General features: G+C 36.1%; 3 protein-coding genes across 9 annotated transcripts in view; 1 reads left to right on the top strand and 2 right to left on the bottom strand.

Moving 5' to 3' along the window:
* Positions 1 to 6954, top strand: part of LOC120775009 — a 71662-nt gene extending 64708 nt beyond the window's left edge. For 5 of the 7 annotated variants that reach the window (XM_040104944.1, XM_040104946.1, XM_040104947.1 and 2 more), the window contains exons 4-8: positions 5103 to 5185; positions 5248 to 5827; positions 5891 to 6443; positions 6502 to 6675; positions 6734 to 6954. In XM_040104944.1, the coding sequence (XP_039960878.1) occupies positions 5137 to 5185; positions 5248 to 5827; positions 5891 to 6443; positions 6502 to 6675; positions 6734 to 6868 (1491 nt within the window). In that variant the 5' untranslated portion in view covers positions 5103 to 5136 and the 3' untranslated portion in view covers positions 6869 to 6954. Of the gene's footprint in view, positions 1 to 5102; positions 5186 to 5247; positions 5828 to 5890; positions 6444 to 6501; positions 6682 to 6733 lie in introns of all 7 variants that reach the window. The other 2 variants (XM_040104950.1, XM_040104949.1) reach the window with 2 other exon arrangements.
* Positions 6955 to 9741: 2787 nt separating this feature from the next.
* LOC120776000 lies at positions 9742 to 14133 on the bottom strand. Its single transcript, XM_040106432.1, has 7 exons — positions 13750 to 14133; positions 13349 to 13683; positions 13081 to 13290; positions 11215 to 11391; positions 10832 to 11136; positions 10476 to 10621; positions 9742 to 10395 (listed from the first exon to the last, which is right to left on the bottom strand). Exons 1-7 carry the CDS (start codon positions 13991 to 13993, stop codon positions 10070 to 10072), a joined length of 1743 nt encoding a protein of 580 aa, XP_039962366.1. The 5' UTR covers positions 13994 to 14133; the 3' UTR covers positions 9742 to 10069.
* Positions 14134 to 16952: 2819 nt separating this feature from the next.
* LOC120775042 lies at positions 16953 to 21047 on the bottom strand. Its single transcript, XM_040105018.1, has 8 exons — positions 20597 to 21047; positions 19998 to 20149; positions 19746 to 19928; positions 19479 to 19688; positions 19231 to 19407; positions 17659 to 17957; positions 17452 to 17597; positions 16953 to 17392 (listed from the first exon to the last, which is right to left on the bottom strand). The coding sequence occupies exons 1-8, from the start codon at positions 20838 to 20840 to the stop codon at positions 17055 to 17057; spliced, it is 1749 nt and encodes a 582-aa protein (XP_039960952.1). The 5' UTR covers positions 20841 to 21047; the 3' UTR covers positions 16953 to 17054.
* Positions 21048 to 26679: the final 5632 nt, after the last annotated feature.

Below are 26679 nucleotides of genomic sequence, written 5' to 3'. Positions count from 1 at the left end.
GCATTCTTACCTACCTACCTATCTCCTTCATACGTTTGCTTAAAATAAGTTATAACACAAATGGAAACAATATACCATCCAAGCAATCAGCAGAGTTCTAAGCCCCACTTTATTCCAATATCATCAGTTTTAGATCCATTTCTTTCTAACAATAATATTCTAGAATCTCAGCACTTATAAGAAACTGTTCCAAAAGTAAACTAGCATTATTATTTATTTCTAACAGTAGTTTTCCAGAATCTTACTACTTCTAAGAAACTATTTTTGAAGGCAGCATTAAGCATTAAGTGTTGATTCAATCCAGAATCTTTCTCTACGAGATTTTTCACGCCGTGTTAATTACATTTAATACCTCCTGCTTTTTACATCTGCCATTCTTCATTCTCTCCGGTGTTAAATGATTTTGCTGCTTATTGTCATTACTTCACTTTTCTTGGCCTCATTCATTCTGAGCAAGGCAGTATGCGGGCTTAATGCTGCAGAACGGTAGTCAATTCCCACAACATTAATTCCATTAACATTAATTGCATTCAATTGACACTGCCAGCAAAATCATTAGCATAAGCTTAACAGCTGTACACAGTACATACTAACAGAGTGTTAAGAATTGTGGCTAAGTGAAAGCAAGAAGTAACAAACGTTCTACAAACAAATAAAAATTTACGAGTATACTATACTTTGTATGTCAAATGGTTTTTATGATATGAAGGTGTAAATAATTATACGATATACATACATATATATAGACAAATATATGACGATATAAGTTCACAGGTAATATATAGTAATTCTATGTTCTTCGACACCTTGTTTATAGCAGTTCTTGTAATTAATCAAATAGGAAATAAACTTAAATTTACAACCTAGAATTACTTCCTTCCATGCCTGATAGCGGGTAGAAAATTGTATTGCCACAATTCTAGTGCATTGTTAAGTGCACTCTGAACGCTTTCACAAGCAGCCAACTTCTTGACACACTTCGATAGCGCAACAGCTTGATGAATTGCATTTGATTGTCGCTATCAGCTGGATTAGTAAATAACTGGAGCAAGCGGTGATTAGAATGTCTTTCACAATTGCATTCTATTTGTACTTTTCCTGTAAATATTGCGCTAGTAATAGATATTAATATCAATCTAATTGTTGATAAAAATAGGTAAACAATATATACAGGGTGCGCCGTCTTTTACCTTGTTGTGAAAAATTTAATAATTTTAACGTTTTCTAACCAATTGTTATAGCTATACATTTTTTAAAAACTTCCATCCAATTCAATTTCTCACATGAATCGCTTTACACTGCAACAACCAAACGAAATAGTTACCTTTCAACTTGAAAATAGTACCTGGAAAAAAACATAATTTGGTAAGCGATGAAGCCTATTTTACACTGACTGGCGCAGCTAAAAACGCACACTTTAGTCAGCCTTGGGGAAAATAAGATCTATCTCAGATCCATGAAGAGCCATCGCATGACTATAAGGTGACTGTTTGAACCGGCACTTGTGGCAAAATCATCATTGAGCCAGTTACCGTTTTCAACATAGAAACCATAGCCCATAACCAATCAAACTATTCTCTAGCATTACTCAATTGTCAAAAAAAAAAAAATATGTATATTGAATAAATTATCTCTCAGGTCCTAGTTTTAACTCCCTCTCACTTATGTTTGTGTAGTTATTTGGAAAGCTAATTGTAAGTCCAGCAATTCTGGTACCCTTAACAAGCTTAAGGCAAATATTTTTGCCAAGATATTGATTATAAAGTTATACCAAATTGAGGCAGTATTCATAGTATTATTAGATTTTGATAGGGCCAAATTAAATATTGAAATTAATAAGGGTCAAGAAAGGATTTTGCGTTGGATTCCCAGGCTGATGTTGTTGTTGGTGTTAATGCTGGTTCCAAGATGAACGAAATTATCCACTACTTCGAAGTTACTGTCAACTGTGACATGGGAGCCTAGTCGCGGATGAGTTGGTTATTTGTTTACTACTAGACCAATTTGCTTCGCATCTTTTTCCAACCTGAAGAAAGCTAAACTAGCAGTTGCACATTCTTGTAAAAGATTATACCTTGTATATTCAACTCCGCAGCTCGAATCATTTTTTCCATCAGTAGATTGAAGAAGTCCCACGATAGGGACTCGCCTTGTCTGAAACGGGTCTTTTCCAAGATTTGGCGAATGGAGAATATCTGGTCGGTTGTTGATTTTCCAGACCTAACGCCACACTGATAAGGTCCAATCAGTTTGTTGACGGTGGGCTTTAATCTTTGACATAATACGCTCGTTAGAACCTTATACGCGATGTTGAGGAGGCTTATCCCACGGTAGTTGACGCAGATTGTGGGTTCTTTCTTTTAGTGGATTGGTCAGAGCACACTTAGATTCCAATCGTCAAAAATGCTTTCGTACGATCATATTCTGCAAAGAAGGCGGTTCTTCGTCGCCGTATTTGAACAGCTTTTTTTGTTGTTTGTTATTTAAACTTCTTCATGGTCGGGCAATGGAATGTCCGCTCCTTCGTCATCGGATTCATCATCTCTTGGTTTTAAGCTTTCTCTGCCATTCAGCAGGCTGCAGAAGTGTTCCTCTAATGCTCTGGGCATCAGTCACTAGATCACCTCTGGGGGTTCTACCAATTAAAATGATTTTTTTGTATTTAATTTATTGTTTCTAAGCGTGGATTATTGTATATTATTACTCAATCGATAATATATATCTTCCCAGCTTAATTATCATTAGTAAATTAGAAAGGGGACATTTTCAAGATATACGTCAACTAAAAGTGTCACAAATTGAGTTTTGAGAATGAAAATTAAATGAAAGTACTCTGATATCCCCATCGCGGGAGCTTGGCCAACGCTGGCCTATCATCGATTGTTCGTTTTTTGGCCCAAGAGCGATTGTAAGAGATCTCGTGAGCTCTTTGGCCTCAATAAGGCTAGCGTCTACCTAGTTGTGGCAGGTCGAACAAGCCACTGCCTATCGTCGTAAATGCTGGAACGTTGAGAATCTTATCAGATAACAGCTGCAGTATCTCAACACATACATCTTTAGCTTAAACACTTGTCAGCTCTCACTTTCAGATATTCCAGCAAGCAAGCCATCGAACCTAACCTAACCTAACCCTCATAGTTATTGTGTTTAAATTTTCTTTTCGGTATTTCACTTCTCAAATCATTCACCGACATTGAACTTGAAATTTTTTTACTCATATTACAACTAACCTAGTGTGACGCGCATTAAATTCGGTACACTGATATAGCGTACAGTGTAGTTGAGGTTAGGGTGGTTTAAAAAATAGATTATACAACACAATCTGTAAAAGCTTACGTTATATGTCGTTTTATAAAAAACCGCAGCTTGCTTTGGAGGTCACCTTTTGCTAACTACGCATGCGTAAAAAACTCCCACGAAGCGGAAAGCGGATCCTTTAACAATACATAAAAAATAGTATTTTTGGAATATTTAATATTCAGTACAACAATTGACATAAAATAAAACAATATAGTATTAGAAATTACAAATTCATGACAACTAATATGCTGAAAAGTACTTGATAGCATAGTTGTACCTTTTGAGTTGCGAATCAAGCTGTGAGTTCAATGATTCACTTTGTTTAGGTACGAGTTATATAATTAGAGTATAATGCTCTATTACATCTGCCACAAGCTCTGCCCCCAGCTTTGAATACAAATACATTAAATTTACATATTTTGTTAAGGGAGGTAGGGAGTAACGCTCCTATATGGGCTCAATTAGTTTTGGATGATCCAATTTTCTATACTATCGTAAGACCTTATACACTTGTCAACCCTCAGGCCATTTCATGATCTCAATGAAACTATTTTTTTCTTTTTGTGAACAGCGATTCAAGATTCTTTTCCTGCTGAGTTCTAAGTATTCTGTGCCTGATTTGTAATAGAGCTGGGCATTCACAGAGAAAGTGAAAAACAATTTCCACATTCCCTACCAGCTTGCAGTAGCGGTAAATATTGGTATAAGTCAGCCCCATTTTAGCTTCCGAAAAACTTTCCTCCCGAAAACTCGTAACGTCGACTAATCAGATAATGTCATCGCCCATGACTCTGCACCATATAACAGGGCGGGAATAACGAGTGACTTATAGAGTTTTGTTTTTGTTCGTCGAGAGAGGACTTTGATTCTAGTCTTGTCATACTTGGGCTATATCTGCCTTGTTATCTTGCAGCTAGCTATTGATTTCCATCTGTTCAGAGCTATATTTTGACCGTTCTCATCGGGCAAGGTATTATCTTCATCTTTGATTCGTCCAAAGAAGTTCGTCGCTTCACCAATTCGTTTGTCATATCGTTGCCTAAAATGTAGCTGAGACCTGGAACCCAAATTATGAACAGGTGGAGTTGAGCTACCAGTGAGCTGTTGTTGACTAAGCTTGAATTAATCTGTGGCGTCGACAGGACCAGCTCTCTGTGTATATGACGTCTTTTTGTTTCCTCTCGTAGTTTTTTGATAGAATTCTAAAAGCCTTCTCTATACCTAACACATCCGCTTGGAAGATGCTAGCGTCGACAAGGCCAATCCTCTGTTTATATGGCGCCTTTTTTCTCCCGTACTTTTTCGATAGATCCCCACAGGCTTTCTGTCTACCTAGCACATCCGCTTGGAAGATGCTGTCTAAATGTGGTAGACGGGTAGAGAAGAGAAAGACGGATTTTGAAGTTTACATAATGCTGTTACGAACGTCTTTTAATTTGGTTTTTATCTTAATTTTACCCACAGGACTCAACTATTTTATTTTCTTATGAAATATGATCTATTAAATCATGATGCGTTCTCGGTATAGAAATCTAAATTTTGGGAATACAAATCTGAAGTAGAAGTCATATGTATAACTTTCCGGATTATTTCAATTATACCAGTTGTTTGTTCGATTTACCACTATCCAATGTTTGGTGATTTGAAAGCAGATGAGTTCTTATGAAAAAACTTCGGACGACTTTGCAAACGTTTTTCATTGGTTTATGTTCAACCAAAGAAATATTTCCCATAGACAATAATGTTATTGACACCTGAAGTTCTTAAGATATAAATTTAAATTAATTTATCTTTATTTTTAGCATTCCACGTCAAAATCAGACAACGCGTAGCATCATGACCTTCTACTGGTGGTCACATTGGTTCTGGATAACAACATTGAGTAGTGAGTAATCTCTGAATATATAAAAAAAACATCGAAATTAAATATTCCCCTAAAATCTCTAGCTATCCTTCTGAGCATAACCCTCGTACATACATATCCAAGCCAAGAGATTTCCTTAGAGTACAATCAAGACAGTAAATCCGTGAAAGCGGTGACAAAACTACACCAGACGACGACGAGTTTAGAGTGGTCCACAACAACACCAGCTGTACTAGTGACTACGTCCAATAAAAATACAGAATCAGACGCAGTTGTGGCACCAATAATACAGCAACAACTTAACGACAATGCCGGCAGTACAGATGAAGAGCTGGTCTCTGAAGATGTAGACACGAAGCAAGTTGAGGCAGCCTTTAGTGAGATAGAGGACACTTCCGAGCACGAAAAAGAGAACATTGTAGAAAACGATGACCGGCCAACAGCAGAAGAGGGTGAGTATAAACGATCTGCAGAGAGTTACAATAAAACCATAGAAGAGCCAAAGGGGCTTGCGGATGAAGAAAGTTTGGAGGAACCACAAGTCGCTGCGGTCGTAGCGGAGCAGCGATCTGTCGCTATTGAGGAAAGCAGACAGAAATTGAACCGCGCTGATGAAGAGCTGAGCAACTATACTAACAGCAGTAGAAAACGCGATGGGATCAGGTGCGTATTTTGAGAAATCGCTTTTCATTTTATAATACATAAAATATTTGTGTAAATTTGCAGAGGCAATGCAACCTGTGTTAATTGTAAGGCGGCAGCGCACGAGCCCAGCAGTACCGCGGAAGCCACGCGCACGCTCGAAGCGCCAAAAGCCTTGACTAACAACTCGACTACGACTGCAGTCAACGCGAACTCGCGCATAGACTCTATGCACTCCGACACACTGGAGTGGCTGAACGCTATGGCAGTAGCGGCGGCGCTTCCAGTGCCCAAACTGCTGACCAATGCGCCACAGGCGACCGAAATCGATCGTGAAGTCGTCACGGTGCCAACAGAGTCTGCAACAGTCGATGCTGCGGCGGCGGCGGCAACGACACAGCAACGCATACCCTTTACGTTGGAGAATGCCAATAAAGAGGACGAACTGCGACGTGCCGAAAACGAACATCGTTCACGCAAATCGAAAGTACTCTCAGCCGAGTACAAGCACATCAATCGCTACATCAACTACTCGTCGGACAGCAAAAGTCTGCTGACGCGTAGTGCAGCCACGACGCCCAATGATTTCGGTGGCGTTGAAGAGGGCAACATCTCCTCGGAGGCGCTCTCGATACAGGTGGGTGTTAAAATTTTAGCTACTTCAGAGCGTTCTAATCAAATGCCGTTAATTGCAGCGCACCTACTTTCTGGACGCCGGCGCGATCTCAGCCATCTGCTTCACCATATTCGGTGTTTGTTGCACGGTCGGCACAATTGGCATAGTGTTGTATCGGCGTAGATACGTCAATAAGCCGCAGGCGCTGAGCGAGCCCGACTCGAGTGTCTACATCGATGATAGTACGATGCGTGTAAGTGTAAGGAATCGTTTACAGAGGCAATGAGCTTTTAATGGCTGCGTTAATAAAGTTAATTTCTTTTGACGACTTGCAGGATAACTCCGATGAGATGTACAGCTTGGACAATGACTCCTTTCTCAATTCACTGGAGGCGATGACAATACAAAACTACTGGACGGACACCGTTAAACATACAAAGCTTTAATTTCCTTTATAAAAACAAATACATACATACTATACATATGTATATGTATGTGTACAACTTATACGTAACGGCATGCACACGTACATATATAAATAACTGTCACGTGTGTGCGCGCGTTTATAAATATATAAAATAGTGAATTAGTTTAAAATAATAGCATGCATATTTGAAGAATTATAATATAATTAAATTAATGAGCGTCTACTAAACTCAAATTAACATAATCATTAAGTTTATACATTTAGCTGTTAATAATTGAGATTGAGATTGGAATTTTATATATATTTATATGTTACTTAATTTCATAATTTATCGTTGCGCACTGCGTGTGATTAGCCAGCAAGTCTCAGCAGTGTGTTGAAGCATTGAATGTAGTGTTAATATTATTTACTAATTCAATTGTTTATTGTTTGTAGCGACATTTGTTAAATAATATTTTTAGTTCAATTTAATAATTTTTTAATTTTTTTAAATTAAATAATTTTTTTATTAATAAAGAAATACTTAACAGCTATAAATAAAGTATGTTTAATCATTTTTGGAGAAAAAAATTGCAAAAACATTTTTTTTTACTTAATAATTTTTGTAGGTTTTCCTAATTTAAAACTAATTTTGGTTTTCTTATCAAATAAGAAACTAATTTAATTTTTTTCTTAATTTTTATTTAAATTTAATTAATGAAATTATCAAAAAAATAATTCCGATTAAAAAAATTTGAAATCAAAAAAATTTTAAAATTAATATATTATTAATTCAGAAAAACAATTCAATTTAAATTATAATTATTAAAACCTTGTTTTTTGATTTCTAATTTTTTAATTTAAATAATTAATTACAATTTTGCTTTCATTTTTGATTTATAATAATTTTTATTCAAAAAATTAAATATCAAAAAAATTTTGGAAATTGTAATTTGGAAAAAAATTTAAAAAAATTTATTTTTTTTATTTAAAATTTAAATTTAATTTTTTTGTCGTTAATTTTTATTAATTTAAATTTTTAATTAATAATTTAAATAATTAAAAATTAATTAATAGTTTAAATTAAAAAAATTAAAATCAAAAAAAATATAATTTTAAAATTAATGTATTATTATAAAGAAAAACCAATTTAATTTAAATTATAATTATTAAAACCTTGTTTTTTGATTTCTAATTTTTTAATTTAAATAATTAATTACAATTTTGCTTTCATTTTTGATTTATAATAATTTAAATTCAAAAAATTAAAAATCAAAAAAATTTTGGAAATTGAAAATTTGAAAAAAATTTAAAAAAATTTAAATTTTTAAAAATTTTAATTTTTATATATAAATTTTAATTAATTTTTTGATCGTTAATTTTTATTAATTTAAATTTTAATTAATAATTTAAATACGAAAAAATTAACTAATAATTTAAATTGAAAAAATTAAAAATCAAAAAAAAAATTTTAAATATTAATATTATAATTTAAATTAAATTGGTTTCTTAATAAATAATACATTAACTAAAAAAATGTTTTGATTACTAATGTTTTTGATAATTTAATGAATTAATTTTTTTAATTTAAATTATTAAAAATTAAAAATCAAAACAAAAAATTTTAATATGTTATTTATTGAGAAAACCAATCTAAATTAAATTAAAAACCTTAAATAAAACCGATTAGTAGTTTCTCTTAATCAGCAATTTTATAAATATGGAAAAATCTAAGATTAATTTTAAGTTAGAAAAACTACAAAAATGAATACATATTAAAAAATATTATATTTTTAATACAATATTAATTTTTTATATATAATAAAATAACAAAGAAAAATGTTGGACTTTTTTATCGTAAATTATACTTTTAAGTTTTTCAAATTTTTTGTTTCTTAGAAGTAATAAAATAACTTAAAAATAATAACTTTTATTATACTTTTCGATTTTTTAGTTTTTTTCAATTTTTTTAATTTTTTTAAATTTAAATTTTTTTTATTTGTGTTTTGTTTTAATTAATTAATTTTTTTTTGCTTTGTGATTGTAATATTTTCGTACACAAATTTAAATTTCAATTCATCTAAACGTCTATATTTACGAACTTAAGTTATAAAAATTTTAAAACAAATCGTATTTTGGTAATTTCTTTGAAAACTAGAACATAATTTCTGTCTAGAATTTTGTGATCCAATATAAATCAGCAGTTGGATGCTAATAAAAATAAACTATTTTCTGATTTTAAAATTTTTAATATCTACTATTTTTATATTTTGACTAACCAACCAACTATTTTACTTTTTATTCTGTTCCGTTATTTTAAGTATCCGTTAAAATTGTACAAATCAGAGAATCTACATTAGATAGTTGGTGAAATCCTCTAATCATAACGAGTACCCCTTAAAAAATGAAATATTCCTACATTATGGACCCCACGAACCTTCTTTGTAGTGTACGTTCTCTGGTACAAACTATTGCAAAACGAACATTAGTATCCAATATTATCTTATTTTATAGAATCTTTAACCTCAAATAATTAAACTATTTTTGTTATTTGTTTTTTGTTCTCATTTTTTTTAATATTGTGTTTTTTAGTTTGTATGTACAATTGTATGTATTTTTGTTCCTTATTATTATAGTAGACTACACAAAAGCACATTAAGATACCGTTCGTTAATTCTTCATCAGAATCATTCCTTCCAAATTATATTAAAAATAAAACAAAAAAAAAAACAAATAAATAACAAATAAATAAATGAAAAAGAAAAAGAAAACATAAATTTAAGTATTGTTAACATTTTAAGTATATGACAGCATTGATTTAAGCAATCATCTAGTAAAATGAGACAAGCACTTACCTATTAATACAAAAATTTAAATAATATATATGGATTTCTTTAACAAATAAACAATATCGAAATACAATTTGATTTCATTTAATTTATTAATTTTTTGGGAAGTGAATATTGCCACAAGGGCCGCTCCCAAAGCTTAAATGTTCCGAAGCGCCTTACTATGAATATTCAAACTAAAACCATCCGTTTCTTCAAAGTAATTTTTGATGAAGTACTGTTATATTTATTATTGTAAGCAATATTCGACGCAAGAAATGTACAATATATAATAAGATGTGATTTTTTTGTTCAAATGGGTACAACTGTATGCATAATACCACAATTACTTTTTTGTACAGTGTAAATATTGATTTTGTTTTTAGAATTTTTGTTTTACCGATTTTTGTTTTTTAAATAGGTTCATTCGAGCTTTCATTCGTTTCATTGCTCTGTTGTGATAGTTGTGAGTTGTGGCTTTCAATTGATATTTTACTCTTACGCCTGCGCACCGATTCCATGGATTGTGTGCGTTTCTTCAGCGACAATTCCGCTTCGTTCATGAGACGACAATTCTCGACAAAAGTAACCAAAGCGGGACTATTTAAGCTGTTTGCCACAATCAAGGCTTCGTCGAGTATCTCCTTTGCACGTTCCACTTTATGGAGCACCGCATGCGATTTGCAAATCAATATGGTGCTCAAGAAGCGCCAGATGTTGCTATTGCAGTTTTTAGACTCTAACAAAATATATATGAAAAGAAGTGAGTAAGTTTGTTTAATTGAAGTTGCTACGGAATGGGATAGCGGTAATACACACCTTCAATTGCTTTGCGCGCCACCGAGCAGCACTCATCGAACCGGCTCTGCCCCAAATGACTTCGTGCGATTTCGTGCAGCAGATAACACTTCTCAATCGAGTATTTCGCGAAGTGTATACGTTTCTCTAAACGCGCTAAATATTTCCTAGATGAGAGGGAGAAAACTTTTATTTTGGGTATTACGTAATCGAATGTAAAAGACTACATATACAAATTAAACCCTTGAGAAACGAAATATCGAAAAATATTTCTAATAAAACATTCAAATCTTAAAGGTAGTCGAAAGTATTATCGCTTAGAATTTATAGTATAACTATCCCTAAAATGTGTTTCGTAAACCCTAAATCCAACTCACTTATAAGCAATCATTGTATAATCGGTGGCATCGGGTTCCGTATACGTGGACTTATCGCCGAATACAAAAGAGACAGCACGATCTTTATTCTTGTCGGTGGGTATACGTAGTAGATGCATTAAATTGGTATTTTTCTTGCCTTCATTTGCAGAACTGCGATCACTTGGCTTAATATAGCGATCAGTGTAGGCTAGCGCTAAAGTATTATAAACTTCGTTGAGAAATTCAAATTTCCATGGCATGACACGATGGGTCTTCAACACGACATAGTCGCCCATAACTTCCTCGACATATTTGCTAAGTTTCTATAAATTAAAAAAAAAAAATGAAATAAAAAAAATATGAAAATATTAAACAAATATTTAATCTACGAGTTCACTCACAGCAATTTTTCCCATAGCACGCAGCTGTCGTATCGTACGCAATATCGTCAACATATTACGACGAGTTTGATATTGTATGTGGTTCAAGTGCGCCTGGCGATGCTTCTCCCATACCTCCTTATCCGGACACTTACGCATTTGCTCATTGTAGAGTGGACTGCGAGCTTGCAACATTTTCTAAACATATGTATATAGAGGAATGGTTTTGAGCACCATGGAAAAGTCTTGACTTCAACTAGACGAGTAATTTGCAATTAAGCATAGTTTTATTTCGAAAGAGACTGCTAACAAATTGAGTAGCGATCCCAAGGAGAACCAAAGCACAATCAAGTGGAGTAAAATAAGTAATGTTTGGTTAAAAGGTCGATTTTAACAGAGATATCACTTGGACAAGTTATAGCCGGTTCGTTGCGGTACCTAGAACTCCTATAAAATTGATTATTAAGACCCTTATAAATCGGCCAAGCGATTTGAGCCGATTACAAAATTGTTGAGCCGACTAATGTCAGTTTCGGATAAGTCTGCTGGTTCAACGAAAGCTTATTTGCAGAGATGTTTGAACCTCATGTCTTGGATAAGCAGGATAGTTGAAGAGAAAGTGGATTTTTTTTGGATTTTTCCACCGCACCTTAGAATTTTGAGTTTGCGTCCGACTGGTTTTTTAGAGTTACAGCATGAGTACCTATTGGACAATGCCCAGTAGGAACTCCTACTATTTCCACAAGATGAATTTGGTTAAACGCAATATTTCAGTCGATCTCTTACGTTGTAATCTAGGCCAGAAAGACAACGCAGTCACATAGAAGCTGGTCACAAGCGAACGCCTGATCAGCACACGTGACGTCCATAAGTCCAGTGCTGGAACTCAAGATAACCACGGGGATCCAACTTGTTATCATTCCGTCGTGAGCGGTGTAAGGGCGCCTCCTCTAATTATTTTATCGGCCATGATGTTTTCAGCGATTTCGCGATGACCAGGCATCTAAACGAGTCTGATCAAGAAGTAACTTTAAACTAAATCTTGTCAGGTTAGGCACTCCTTGACTTACGTTGGGCGCTTAGAGCTTACCTCCCTGCACTTCGGAGCAGTAAGTATAATAATACTTTAAAAGCAGATATTTCTGCCTGAAAGACACTACAATAATCCGGTATCTAAGCTTGACGAAAGACTCCTCACAGAAACCTGTCTTTCCAAACTTCCCTCCTAGCCGTGACCCATCCAAATCAAATAAAAATACTCACTGACCCTCTTCTTCTTTAACTTTTCTCCATCCACATATCCTTCATCGGTATGTGAGCAGAGAAATAGTCACGGTGAGTAGCTTCTACGATGCAGTGGTCTAAATTTTCAGTGATGCAATTGAACATCCCCGTCCTCTATATGGTGCAGAGGCATGGGCTATGACAACATCTCATGAGTCGGCTTTGCGAATTTTCGAGATAAAGTGTTCTTTCGAAGATTTATTTCCGAATACCGCAGTAGATGAAACGATGAGCGTACAATATACGGGATGACATTGACAAAGTTTACCGAATTATAATACAACGGCTACGTTGGCTAGGTCATACCGTCCATATGGACGAAAAATATTCAAGTCATATCAGAATGGCTTTGGCTTTTAAGTTTTTTATTTTCTACCAGATCGTAGCTTTCCCACACGATGTCCTCGAGGATCGCGTAATCCCCTTAAATATTTTCGAGAAGCTTCATGTCAAATAGGTCGAAACCTCTATGCTTCGCTTAATAAATGAAACCCGCTCGGATTCAAGCTAGTAATGGAGTCATGAATAAACATATATTAAATAATTCCTCAAAATCTCCAAGTGGCGTTGGAAGGATCCAAATATAACATTAATGAACCTTACCAAAAACTTCTTGAGCACATCGTACTTGGTGTTGGTCAGATGACGTAGAAAGGGCGTGGAAACTTTACATTGCGGCAATAATAAATTTCCGTTATCTCGCAAATCCTTCAGAAACAGCACATCAATCCAACTTTTGTTGTAATATATTTGATTGAAGACTTTGAAGGCGCGTTCACGTCTGGCGATCTCGCGTGGCGACAACAGCAATTCCTATAATTTGTGCGAGGAAATAGTATAAGTTATTTCTTGAAGCAATTTCATTCCCCACCTCCTTCTCGAGTATGCTGAGCACATCACATTTACCCTGCTCACGCAATATTTTCCACAAAGGACGCGGATCCACGTACTTCTCCTTCTCCAATTGTTCCAGAACTTTTGCAAAAATCTTCTCATTTCTTAATATGAAGGGGCCCAGTGTCTCGCCAATAGAGTCTTTGAAGTTTTCGTCTACCACAATTAAACGGTTCTGAAATGCGGACACCTTCTTGCCATAGAACTTGTGTGTGTTGTCGTGTAGCTCGACTTTGCAGTTCTCGAATTGGTTCAGCTCGTACAAGGCATCGCAGATCTCCAGATTGATTGGTGCATTATTCGGCTCGATGGCTGCAAGGGGAATCAGAAAGGTTGTTCTTTATTTGTTAGGTGATTATGACTGCAACTCGAAAGTACCTCCAGCTGCCAGTCCGTCCTCCAGCGCGCCCTGTGTCTGCGCGATGTTGCGCTTGCACTGACTGCGGAAGTAGAGCGCGCGTGAATCGTCGTTCTTCAGCTCCAGTGATTTGTCATAGTACTTCGCCGCTATGTCCAATTGTTGTTTGTGCGTGTAAAAGAGACCCCAATCGCGGTAGATCAGCTGTACGTGCTCGTCGCTCCATGCGATCTTCTCCCATGGCAATACCGGTACTTCTTGCATTAGACTGATTTAATTGTTGTATTTGTCGGTATGTATTAGTTCGAATTGTTCCCGATAGTTGAAAAATGCGATTCGGATGGATTTCGATGTTTTAAATTTGCAGAATTGACCAATTTATTTATTAAAAAATTTTATTTCAATTTTTGTTGCAATAAATGTTAAAAAATATTATTTTTTGCTGTCGGATGATCGTAATTTTAATTCCGAATATTTTTGCCTGTATATTTGAGTTGGGAACAATTGTACTTGAAAAATTGAGAGCAAAATTTACAATGAAAAAAATATATACTATTTTTCATAGTAATGTGCCATGAGTGTCTTTAAGAAAATCTCATGTGCTCATATGAAAGGAAATTTGAAAACAACGAGTTGTAAATTTCAAAACTTGTAAATTTTCGTTTTGGGTACAATGAGTTGTAATGCTGGTTGTATTTGAGCTAATATCGGTAGAACATGAAATTCGAATTTCATTAAAGGGTAGAATATTTTGGGGAAATGCTGAACCCTGAGATGTCATCTCCTAAACTCAGGTGAGGGCGAAATCATAGTCTGCGCTAAGTATAAAACATCAGAACCGAGAATCGAGCTTAGTTATGTCACCGCTTACGTTATAGGCATCGCTTACGCGGTTATAGTCGTAGGAGCATGGAGCATTGTGTTCACGAAAGTTCTTTGAGCGACATTCACTTGGGATTGACCAGCAACGATTCTTTTACATATGACTCAATCAGCTCACGACTTTCGGTCTTAGACCAAGTATCTTTAGAATATCCCGAAGATCCGTTTGAAGGCGAGCTAAAGTGAAAAGGCTATTGAAATTCAATAACGTTCGATTGACCTAGGATCAGCATTGATCTAAATTGAGAAATTCCATATTAAAAGGTATTTTTATGAATAAAAGAATGGTAAATTGAGATTTCTTAAGCTAAAAAATATCCACAAAGGCTTAAAGGCTAAAAAAGATGGTTGGAAGTATGTATATCATAACGATCAGCTCGATACAAATCTAAATAAATCAGACTATATTCAGGTGAGAATACCTGCTAGACGTAAATGGAGAAGAGACTTAGTAGGGGTGGAGGGTATTATTTCAATTTATACGGACAGGTCCAAAATAGACTGGAGTGTAGGGACGGGAATATACTCCAAGACTTTGATATCTCCCTTTCCGTCTACCAAAATCAGCTAACATCTTCAATGTGGAAGTCTAGGCATAAAGAAAGCCTGTGAAAACGTTCATTTGCACAGACAGCCGGGCGGCATTACTAGTCTAACCGTTGCAAAAGATCAATTCCAACGTAGTAAACAAATAGGGAAATGCTTGAAGCTTACAGGCAGCTCAACTCCACTTGCTAATAATTTGTGTTCTCGGTCGCAGCGACTGCTTTGGCACCGATAAAGTAGACAAGTTGGCCAAATCTGAAGTTTATCTAGTCGACTACGAGGCAGAGATAATCCGCTCTTCGGTCCAATAGTATGGTGGACAGGTGTACGGAAATCCACTTACCGAACGCCCATGGAAAGGGTTCTGAAGGTAGGTATGTTAGCTACTTTAAACATTTATACGTTTGGCTCGAAATTGGACGATGGAGTTGGCGCGGGAATATACTGTCCAGAGTTAGGCATATGGAAGCCTTTTTGTTGCCGAACTACTGCAGTATATTTCAAGCTGAATAAAATAATAATCTTTGGCGAAAGTCACGGAGTTGGCTTTTAATGCACCTGCAGACAATTCCATAGTCGACATATGTAATAATATCTCATCGCATGTCGGCCAGCAATGCCTTGGGAAGCAGAGAAGTAGTGGTAAAGAAAACCAAAATCCCATGGACCAAGATACCTGGATTATCATGTGCAAAGCGGTGGATCGGAAGTACAAAAAATGCCTATTGGCACTCGATAGAAGAGAATGCAGGAACATAATCGGAATACTAACTGGTCACTGCCTGGTGCCGACACACGTCCGCAGAAAGGGACTGACAGATCGAGAAGACTGCAGTAAAAGTTTAGAGCAAGGCACCAGGGAAACAATATAACATCTCTTTTGCACTTGTCCCACATTGTCAGGACTACGCTGTAAGTATCTGGGATCCCCATGGTATGATACACTGGAGAAGGTATCGATAGTGAGGCTACAGAGTCTGTTGAAATTCGCGACAATCGCAGGCATCATAAAGCTTAATTACTACTCTTGAACCTCGTAACTGAACTCCATCTGGTATCGGAAAGGACAAAGACTAGTCTATGCGTAGCTCATTGGCCTACCAGATTAACCTAACATAATACATAGGTCCAGGAAAAGTGTATGCAGTCTTACAGCTATACTTGCCGCAGCTGCAACTCGAACGATTCTATACTTCCTCTGTGAGTGCCCAGTTCAAATACCAAACCTTGAATGGCTTTCTACGAAAAGTATAATGGATCTACATATATCCATGGGCACCTAATGGTTTGAACGCAACGATGAAACGTGATATAAAGGTATTTCGGTAGTGTATAAAAATGATGCATTTTGCGCTAATTGAATACAAAGGCGCTATACTCCATCCTTTCTAAATAATCAGACTTCTTATTTTCAAAAGACCGATATTGTTTGTTGACAGTTACATTTAATGGGTTGACAAATCGGTCGAGCTTTTCATAGACCAAGTAAATAAACTTATCGTGTCATATATGTGTTTTGGAAAACACATGATGGTCGCTTTCTCTAACGGTTTTGGAATACTTAACAACACTTTCGGGGCTTAAACAAGGACATCTTCTAAATTTCTGCTAATTGGTTCAGGGATTTCGGAGTCTTTATGATGCAAACTTAATAAGAATTTTTCAAAGTTCCATTAGATCGAGATTAGTCGATGGTCAAATTTACAATATTTAAGCTACCACTTGATCTTTTCCAATAAAAGAAACAATTTTAAGAACATCATAAAGGTGTTAAAGCTGTTAAAGCTTTCGGCCGATACCTTACGTCTATTAACAACTTATAAGGATCGCTATCGCATTACATACATTATATGAAAATAATTTTGTTTACACAGAAACTCAACAAAACGAAAGTTTATTAAAATTCATCATCGTCCTTCTTCTCCTCCTGGTTTGTATTTCCCGAACCACTGGAATTTTGCGACAAGTGACTGCTGACGATCGACGAACGACTCTTGCGTCTGCGCACCGAGTCGACGGACTGAGCACGCTTCTTCAGCGATATTTCCGTTTCGATCGATACGCGACACACATCTATGAAATGTAAGAGCTCTTCGCTCCTTAGCAAAGTAGCGCAGTCGTAAGCCTCATTGAGTGCATCTCGGCCCCTTTCGACTTTGTGCAACACGGCGTGAGATTTGCAAATGAGCAACGTGCTCAAAAAGCGCCACAAGTAGCTGTTGCAATTCTTCGATTCTACATGGAGAAAAAGTTAGTACTCAGAGATTTAGATCGAAATTCGTTCAAACACCAACCTTCGATGGCCTTCCGCGCCACAGAGCAACACTCTTCAAAGCGGCTCTGCGACAAATGGCTCTGTGCGATTTCGTAAAGCAAATAGCACTTTTCAATCGAATACTTGGCGAAATGCATACGCTTCTCCAAGCGTGCCAAATACTTTCTGAAATTATTTTAAAAAATTATTTCTCGAAATTGTTTGCTTTACTTTTTGCTCCACTCACTTGTAAGCCAGCAGTGGGTAATCGATAGCATCAGGCTCTTGATATGTGGACTTGTCTCCGAACACGAATTTCATGCTGCGGTCCTTATTCTTATCGATGGGTACTTTTAAGAGACGAATGAGACGATTCCTTGTATCATAATGAAAATTCATGTCCGGTGGTGCGGTGTAAATGTCGGCATATGCTAGTGCCAAAGTATTGTAGACTTCGTTGATGAATTCGAATTTCCACGGCATTACGCGGTGTGTCTTCAATACCACATAATCGCCCATTACTTCCTCGACATATTTGCTGAGTTGCTGTAAATATATGCGGATTATTAATTAATTTGGCAAGATTTGTGAATATTAGTATAAAAACATAGAAGACTACCGTATAAAGTAAGGATACTGGGAACTCAGGTCTTCAAAAACTATCATAATGAGGAACGTAAATCAACCACTTTTACCGACGATACCTAAGTGAGTATTCCTAAAAGTTTTCAACATCTTTTAAAGATCGTCTCGACAAATTTCGACGATGCGAGTCGCTGAGTACAATGCCATCGAATATTCTATAATAATAAACCGAAGCCGTTTCATCCGGTCGGTTAGAGCAGAAGCTCCCGAAAACTTTTAGGAACCAACTAAAAATTTTTTAGCTCATAATGTTTCGGGAATGAATTGCATCAGCACAGACCGCAAATCCTAAAACATCCGGATTACAACTTAATTAAACTGAAACTGAAAAAACTGGGTAAAATCTACAGGAATAGCAAATATTATATTGAAAGATATTATAATAGACTGAGCGCGTAAATATTTATTTATAAAGAGAGCCAAAGTACTTTTTGACAGATGCTGTTGTTGTTGTTGCATCGATAGAATTCTGCTGAGTTGGGGTCGGGTCCGTTCTGGTTACGTAGATACCGACTGTCGTGGGAACGGCTTGATAGATTTTCCTCTTTCGGTTGCATTCCTTACCATCTAGATGACTGCACCGCAGAACCTTCTCTTGAGGTTCCTTCTCGGCTCTCATACTTGCGATGGATTTGTATGCGAAGCGAAAATAATGAAATAGCTGGAAACTTGTTAAAGAGATCATCCCATGCCAAAAACCAGAACTTGTGCGACTGTGAGATCCTTCTGGTCCAGAGTGAACCGTAAGTGGTCTTTCGAAGTCGGACGCTCTTAGTCAAAGCTGTAAGGAGGAAGGCGAATCGGACTCATTTTGTTACTTTCTACTCTCTTTCCTGATATTGGAAGATACGATTGCAATATCTTGGTAGACACACCTTTGGTGAACCTAGCGAAGTGGCTGGGGTTGATATTAACAGCCTTAAAATATTTGTGGTAAGCTCAAAATGCTTCGTCGCTCTATGATGATCTGGTGATCCACTTTGGAGTTTATGTGTAAGACAAAGGACGAATATCTGTCCAAGTCAGAGCCATTGATTTTTGATCAACCCACCGACCTAATCGGCTATAACCGCGTAAGCGGTATCTACGCCAATAAAGAAGAAGAAGGACTACCTAATCTTACTTTACCTGACAGGTTGAACTTGAAGATTAGGAATATCATTTGTTTACTTACTTTAATTTTGCCCAAAGCGCGTAATTGCCGTATTGTACGTAAGATCGTTAGCATATTACGACGAGTTTGGTACTGAATATGATTCAAATGTTTCTGACGCTGAGCTTCCCAAATCTTTCTATTGGGACACTTACGCAACTGCTCAGTATAGACCGGACTACGTGCTTGTAACATTTTCTAGTATGCCAAAAATAGGTCAAATTATAAATCAAAATTTTTAGTATCCTCAATGTCGGTGTACTCATTACCAGGAACTTTTTAACCACATCATATTTGGTATTCACAAGATTCCGCAAAAATGGCGTGGACACTTTGTTCTGTGGCAATAGTAAATTGGGATTCTCACGCAGACTCTTCAAAAATAATACATCAATCCAACTTTTGTTGTAATATATTTGATTGAAGACCCTGAACGCGCGTTCCCTTCTGGCGACCTCCCGTGGCGACAGTAGTACCTCCTACAAAATGGAAAGTTTTTACATCGTTGGTAATATTTAGGGTCGAAGCTTGTTTACCTCCTTTTCGAGTATGCTGAGCACATCGCATTTACCCTGCTCGTTGAGTACTTTCCATAGTGGTCGCGGATCAACGTATTTCTCACGCTCTAAAAATGCCAAAACGTCGGCGAAAATCTTTTCATTTCTTAGTATGAAGGGGCTCAACGTATCGCCGACTGTATCGTTGAAATTTTCATCGATCTTAAATGAGAGAAAGAGAGATATGGCAGATGAGTTCCCAAAATTCATTTGCTTTTTTATCCAACTTACCACAATAAGCTTATTTATAAACCTTGTAGCCTTTCTTCCGATATATTTTCGGGAATTATTATGAAGTTCTACCTTGCAGTTTTCAAACTGATTCAGCTCGTGTAGCGCTTGACATATTTCTTGATTAATAACGGCGTTTTGAGGTTCGATCTCTGGAGAAAATTAGTTTTCATAGAAAATAAAATGAAAATGTGTATGTCAAAAAAGGTTTTTCATAATAAGTGGGACAATAATTCCATGAAGTATATCTGAAACGCGAAATCTATTCGTGAATACGAGTGAAATCTATTCCCAGTGGCATAGAGAGAAAACCGGGGCTCAGTGATGATTGCATTGAATTGCCGAAGAAAAAAATCTACAAAATATTCTGGTAGAGCATCGATCCTCTCTGAGAACTCAGGGTCCGGAGGAATTGTCCCCGAACCCTTCTTCACTGTCTATCCCGAATTGAGCAATACCGGTTACTTTAAAATTGATATGAGGATCCTTTAAGAGGAGTGATAATATAAAACAGGAAAACGTCTTATTTCTTGAATATCTCGTTTTTCGTTTTGGATTTTCAAATGAACGTAATTTCCCAAATATAAATTTTTACTCACCCAACGCAGCCAAAGCGTCCTCCAAGGCGCCCTCTGTTTGAGCAATATCCCGTTTACACAGGCTACGGTAAACTAGCGCCCGAGCATCGTCTGCCTTCAATTCCAATGATTTATCATAATAATTCGCCGCAATATCCAATTGTTGCTTGTGTGTGTTGAATACACCCCAATCTAGATAGATTTTCTGCACACGCTCATCGCTCCAGTCGATCTTCTCCCAAGGCAAAACCGGTACTTCTATCATTTTGGCGAATTGAGGGGAAAAAGTTGTTACAAATACACGTTAGAACTGGTTAATAACTCCAATGGCACTCGTTATGTTTTCCAAAAAAATGGTACGTTAAACGTTCTAATTAAATCGTCTAAATTTTGACTGAATGCCAGAGGCTAATTGCATATGAAAAATTATATAAAAATCTTTTCTTTTTTTTTGGTCTTTTTTTCTATTCGGGAGCGAATATTTTTTCTATGTCAATTGTTGCGCATACTTGATTTTATCGGTATCCAAATTTGTTTGGTTAAGTATTTTTTGAAACGGTTCAGTTGAAATATTGCTAAGGAATTCTTAACAAGGTCTTCTTAACCTTAAGTGCTTTAATGATTTGGGTTTGAACATTCCAATTAGCTAGGAAAGACATGAGTTTTGATAAAGTCCAATATATTGCTAGGTGCTAGTGAGGCGATGTGATCCCTATTTGGAAACATGGATCCAAAGGCCTTTATCCGGCGTCTGCAGACTGCTATGCAATCAATTAGCAGGTGTGCTGGAGTTTCAGGCTTCCTGTCGCAGAACCGGCAATTTATGCAAGTGCTTCTTTGGCTTGCAGTGGCCAGTGTAGAAAGCGACAAGTAGCCTGAGTGTGTTGCTTGGGAGGTTGATTACATATTTAAATCTGCTGAGGTTGTAACCACCCATTAGCAACTTGGCATGGCGCAAGCCTCTCTTTACCTACTATATTTTCCTTACGGAGCAGCTCCTTTACAGAATGGGGACCCACCGCGACAAAGGTTTCAGGTACTATCATGTTAATGGATGCTACGGAGCGGGTGAGCCTATCAGCCAGTTCATTCTCGGCTATACCTTTGTGACCGGGCACCCAGATGACGTGCACTTGATTACGTTCAGCCGTTCTCTACATATATCTAGACAGATATTTCTTTAAGTGATGCTTATCTATCGCTAAGTATGGTTTTACTATACGTTCGTTGCGTTGGAGGTTTATCTCTCTGCGTGGTCTTGCGACTCCTGCACCAATTCCTTAAGACGTTTTCGAACTGTGTGAGTACTGTGTTTCGTTGTATGATCCCTATGCAGTAGCTCGAGAGTGGAATCACTCCATTTAGCCTTGTGGCTGAGGGTAACCTTGAACTTATTGGTGAAGTTTACCCTTTTGCTAATGCTGCCCCTTGGGAGAAAAGCCAATGGTATAACACCACTTAACTCTTTCATGATGATATTACCTTACCTCTGTCACACGCTTCTGCTGTCATTTGGAGCAAAGTGTGTTTAGCTACCTGACCGATTACTAGGTGAAGCGGTGTAAGCTCAAGTTTGAATTCAAGTGCTGCCGTCGGACAAGTGCGCATTGCACCCGACATACAGATGCATGTAAGTCGTTACAGCTTCGATGATTTGAGCCTTACCTGCTGCGAAGCTATTGAGACCACCGCCCCATACGTGATTATCGGTCGCACGATCATGGTGTACAACCACCCAACAATCCTAGGCTTGGAACCCCGGGATTTACCAGATAGTCCATTACACACCATTAGTGCTTTAGTCGCTTTAACTACGGTCAGGTCAACATGCTGCTTCTAACGCAGAGTGGAATCCAACGTGGGACTAAGATATTTGACAATGTTTGCCATCTTTACCTATCTGTGTCCAAGGGTAGGGTTCCTGATGCCGGGCAGGAACCTACGTCCCGTTAACGTGGCCGTCTTGGTAGGGTTGATCTTCAGTTCAACATCACTACTAGCGTAGGTTTTGGAAAATGTATTGATAACTTACGGGGGAAGATGGGGCTGTAAGTGTTTGGGGAAAATCATTTAAGAAGCACAGAACGAAGTGAACGGGTTCCGAATGACTTTTCACATCCGAGATGTAGCGGAACCGAATTAAGACATGTATAATATAACATAGTCTGGATCAGTTGCAGAAAGAAACCCTTAGACAATTTAAAATAAATCTCTGGTAGCGCTCTTGGGTAATTAACCGGTGACTTAACCGATAACTGCCTTGCAGGGTAGTTATTTTAATAAATCGTGGTGAATAGTTCAACTGCGGTGTAATTCGAATGCGGATGGCTGTGAACACAGCCGGTGTAAGTATTGAACAGCTGTTCGAGTTATGACAGCTGCTTAATTTTTTGGAGAATGAAATAAACATTTAAAATAGCAAAAAAATATGTAAACAAATACGTAAAGTAATTATTTAAAAGCCGCCAATTTATAAAGAAAGAATATTTTTTAAACTATAACTACTGAAAAGAAAATAAAGTGAGTGCTTGGTTTTCAGGTGATTGAGTGTGTTTATGAAAACAACCAGTGCACTGTATAATTTGTGTTATTTTCAGATCTTTCAAAAAGTATAATCAACAAACTCACATTTTTGGAATACAATTGGAGCATAATGCCTTTGGATGCATACGACATTTCCTTAATATTTTTGGAGAATCCTGCTAATTTGAACCTTCACAATCAGGAGACATACTGGGTCCGTTTCGGCTACGTGAAAGCGATTATCGTTGTAATTGTGATCGTCTCGGTTACATATATATGGAATATTTCTACGTTATACTGCTGCAGTGACGTTCCTTGATGGATTATAAACCCGTATTCCTTCTACGCAACCGAAGTAATGCGTTATAATTTGTTATATTAGTAAAAAACTACAAATAATTTAAGATCACCTGCCTTTCTGCTGCACGTATTGACTGAAGTAAGAAAATTGGAAACTAATTTTATGATATAGTGCCTGAATATTAATGAAAGTTCCAGCTTCTCTGCCTTCTCATTTACACAATCGAATATACTTCAGTAATTGAGCAGACTTCATGCGAGACGTTTATTCATCAGTCACCAAGCATTACAATACAGTAAGCGATAAGATGTTTAACGATGACTGGGAAACTGATTTTTTATTTACCCAAAATAGTATTGGGAAGCCGATATGTTTGATATGCCAACGCAATGTTAAGCGCAACCATAAATATAATATTGAAAGGCATTATAGGACGTGTCATAAATAATATATCAATATGGAAGCTGACACAAGGGCAAATTTAATTGCTGAATTAAAAAAGATAATTATAATTGAAGAAAACAAGAAAATGATAATTTCGATCAATTAAATTTTAAGAAAGCTTCTTTTGTAATTTCGCTTGCGCTAGCTAAGCGTTGTCGCCCCTTTGATGATGGTGTATTTTTTAAGGAACTCGCAACCGAAGTGGTGTATTGTTTTGGACGTGAGGGTAAAGATGGCCAAAGTTTTTTCTACCGTTAAGTAGAAATACAATAACCCGAGGAACCGAGCAAATCAGTTCACATATTTTTTCTCTCACAAAAAAAGCCATTGCTAATTGTAAATATTTCTCGCTTTGCTTGCAACTAAGCACTGATAATAATAATATAAGCCGTTTGATAATATGCATCAAATCCGTTGACGATAAATTAATAACGTCGGAAGAAATGATGAATGTAGTTACCCTGCATGGCAATGTTAATGGGGAGCAAATAATGGAGGCCTTGAAGTGAATGTGTTCAATCATGTCGATATCAAGAAATTAAGTGCAATGTGTACAGATGGCGCGACACTTAATCTTGGAAATAAAAAAGAGCTTGAAGTGTGCTTATTAAAGAGAAATATATATGTGCCAATATTCCAACGGTATTATACACCAACAAGCACTACTTGCGCAAGACTTGTGCTTACATAATGGATAATGCCGTGGAAATGGTCCAAAAAATAAATGGTGCGCGCAATGCGCTTAATCAAAAGAAATTCAAATCTTTACTCGACGAACTTGATGCTGACCATGAAGATTTACTTGTACATAGCGATATGGGCTGGCTCAGTAAAGGCAAATGTCTGCAAATGTCTGCATATGTTATTTAATTTAAGAAAAGATGTTTTAATTTTTTTCGAAGAAAATGTAAGTCCAGACGTCGATAAATTTATTGCTGCGCTTAAAGACCGTAATTTTATTGCTGATTTAGCGTTTTTGTGTGATATTACACAATTTATTAACAATCTAAACTTACTGTTGCAGGGTAAAAATAAGAACATTTTCGATTCGATAAATCTAAACCTTTTCAGAAAGAAAATTGAAATCTTATTAAACGAAATTAAAAAATATAATATATCTAACTTGCCAAATCTAGCTCAGATATTTCATGACAACACGCAATTTTACAAAATTGATAAGTATTCTAAAACTATAGAGACACTGTTACAAGATTTAAGTCATCGGTTTCAAGATTTCGACGTTATTATGCAAAATATAGATTTGCACGATAATCCGCTTACTTGCAACATACAAGCGCAAAAAATCGAGTTCCAGACGGAATTGGCACGTATGCGTGAAGATTTTCAAATTTCAAAAGAAACTGGTGTAAACTTCTGGAAGCAAGTAAATGATGCAGTGTATCCTCTGTTGAAAAATGAAATATATAAATTGTATTCAATGTTCGGATCTACATGTAATTGTGAGTCAGTATTTGCTGCCATGAAATTTTTGTTAAGTAAGTGCGGACATAGAATGACTGATAAACATATTGCTGACATTATTCGTATTAAAGCTTACGAAATTGATATTGATATACATATGTACATGAACTAGCGCTTTCCACATACAAATTAGGGATTTCATATACACCGTCTTGAAATTTTGACAAAATCTTCATAAAATATTATGCTTTTATTTAAGACAAACAAACAATTTAAAAACCCTACTCTTCCCATAAATCTGTTTAAATTTGATATTATTATGTTTATATTATACAATTTTTAAATATAATTTAATATAATTTTTATATACATATACAATTAATTAAGTTATTGAAATATTTTTATTTATCATATAACAACTCTGTTATTCAAATAATATAACAGCTGTTTCTAAAGTGTAAACAAACAGTTATTATAAAATAAGTTGTAAGCAAAATAGTAAAGTAGTAAGAAGTGCGGGATTGTTATCGTTAAAAATAAGTGATATTAAGTAAAATTTTTAAAATGTGCATGTGTTACTGGGAAACGAGTATTTTATACTATATATATATAATATTAAATATTTACATATATTTTCGTAAAATGTGTGTTTTTTTAATAAATAATCTACAAAGTAATACAATTTTGATTAAAACTGAGGTAAGCAAAGTTTATTGAATTAAATGCTCATAATATTAGTCAAAAACAAGTAAGGGAGCGCTAAGTTCGGGTGTAACCGAATATTTCATCCTCTTGCAATCACATCCAGGGATAAAGGGATGAGCAACTTATTGTAGTGTGAGAGTGACTCAAAATTAACGTGTTTTATAGCATTTTCCATTGTAGCCAGACCGTACAAAATAATTTTTTGGGATTTAAATTAAAACACCCAACATTTATTACGACTAAATTATTATATAGTGGTCGTTTAATACATATGTGGAGAAACTATTTTAAGCTTTTTAATATATATAAAAACAAATGAATTTTGAATTTTTAATACTTAAAAAGGTATTTAAGCCTGACAGCTCTCAACTAATAATCGAAAATGGTGTCCTGCTTTGCATAGGAGTGGTTATAGTTTGATTTTCTCCATTTTAGCTCTGCAACGTAGGAATATTAGAACAATCTTGTGTACCGAATTCGGCTGAAATCGGTCGAGCAGGTCCCGAGATATGTGATTTTATCTAAAAGTGGGCGGTACCACGCCCATTGGCAAAAGCCAGCAGGTGCCCATTGATAATGCAATATTCTATATCAAATTACTGTCCTAATGTGCTTAGTCATGACACTTTATAGTTTTCCGTTTAATGGAGTTTTTTGGGCGTGGCAGTGGTTCGATTACCCCCATCTACGAACTCGTCACTTTTTATTT

This window comes from Bactrocera tryoni, chromosome 4 (assembly GCF_016617805.1).
Source record: "Bactrocera tryoni isolate S06 chromosome 4, CSIRO_BtryS06_freeze2, whole genome shotgun sequence".
In the NCBI taxonomy this organism is placed as follows: Eukaryota; Metazoa; Arthropoda; class Insecta; order Diptera; family Tephritidae; genus Bactrocera; species Bactrocera tryoni.
Note: the sequence above shows the minus strand (reverse complement) of the source record. Positions and strands in the feature narration are given on the sequence as shown.

Excerpts from the sequence above, each read along its gene's own strand:
- LOC120776000 (XM_040106432.1), bottom strand. The coding sequence starts at position 13,993 with ATGCAAGAAGTACCGGTATTGCCATGGGAGAAGATCGCATGGAGCGAC. Across the intron at positions 13,291-13,348 it reads TCAGCATACTCGAGAAGGAG|GAATTGCTGTTGTCGCCACG; the intron begins GTGGGGAATGAA and ends CACAAATTATAG. Across the intron at positions 11,392-13,080 it reads ATGTGCTCAAGAAGTTTTTG|AAAATGTTGCAAGCTCGCAG; the intron begins GTAAGGTTCATT and ends ACATATGTTTAG.
- LOC120775042 (XM_040105018.1), bottom strand. The coding sequence starts at position 20,840 with ATGATAGAAGTACCGGTTTTGCCTTGGGAGAAGATCGACTGGAGCGAT. Across the intron at positions 19,689-19,745 it reads TCAGCATACTCGAAAAGGAG|GAGGTACTACTGTCGCCACG; the intron begins GTAAACAAGCTT and ends TCCATTTTGTAG. Across the intron at positions 17,958-19,230 it reads GCGCTTTGGGCAAAATTAAA|CAACTCAGCAAATATGTCGA; the intron begins GTAAGTAAACAA and ends ATATATTTACAG.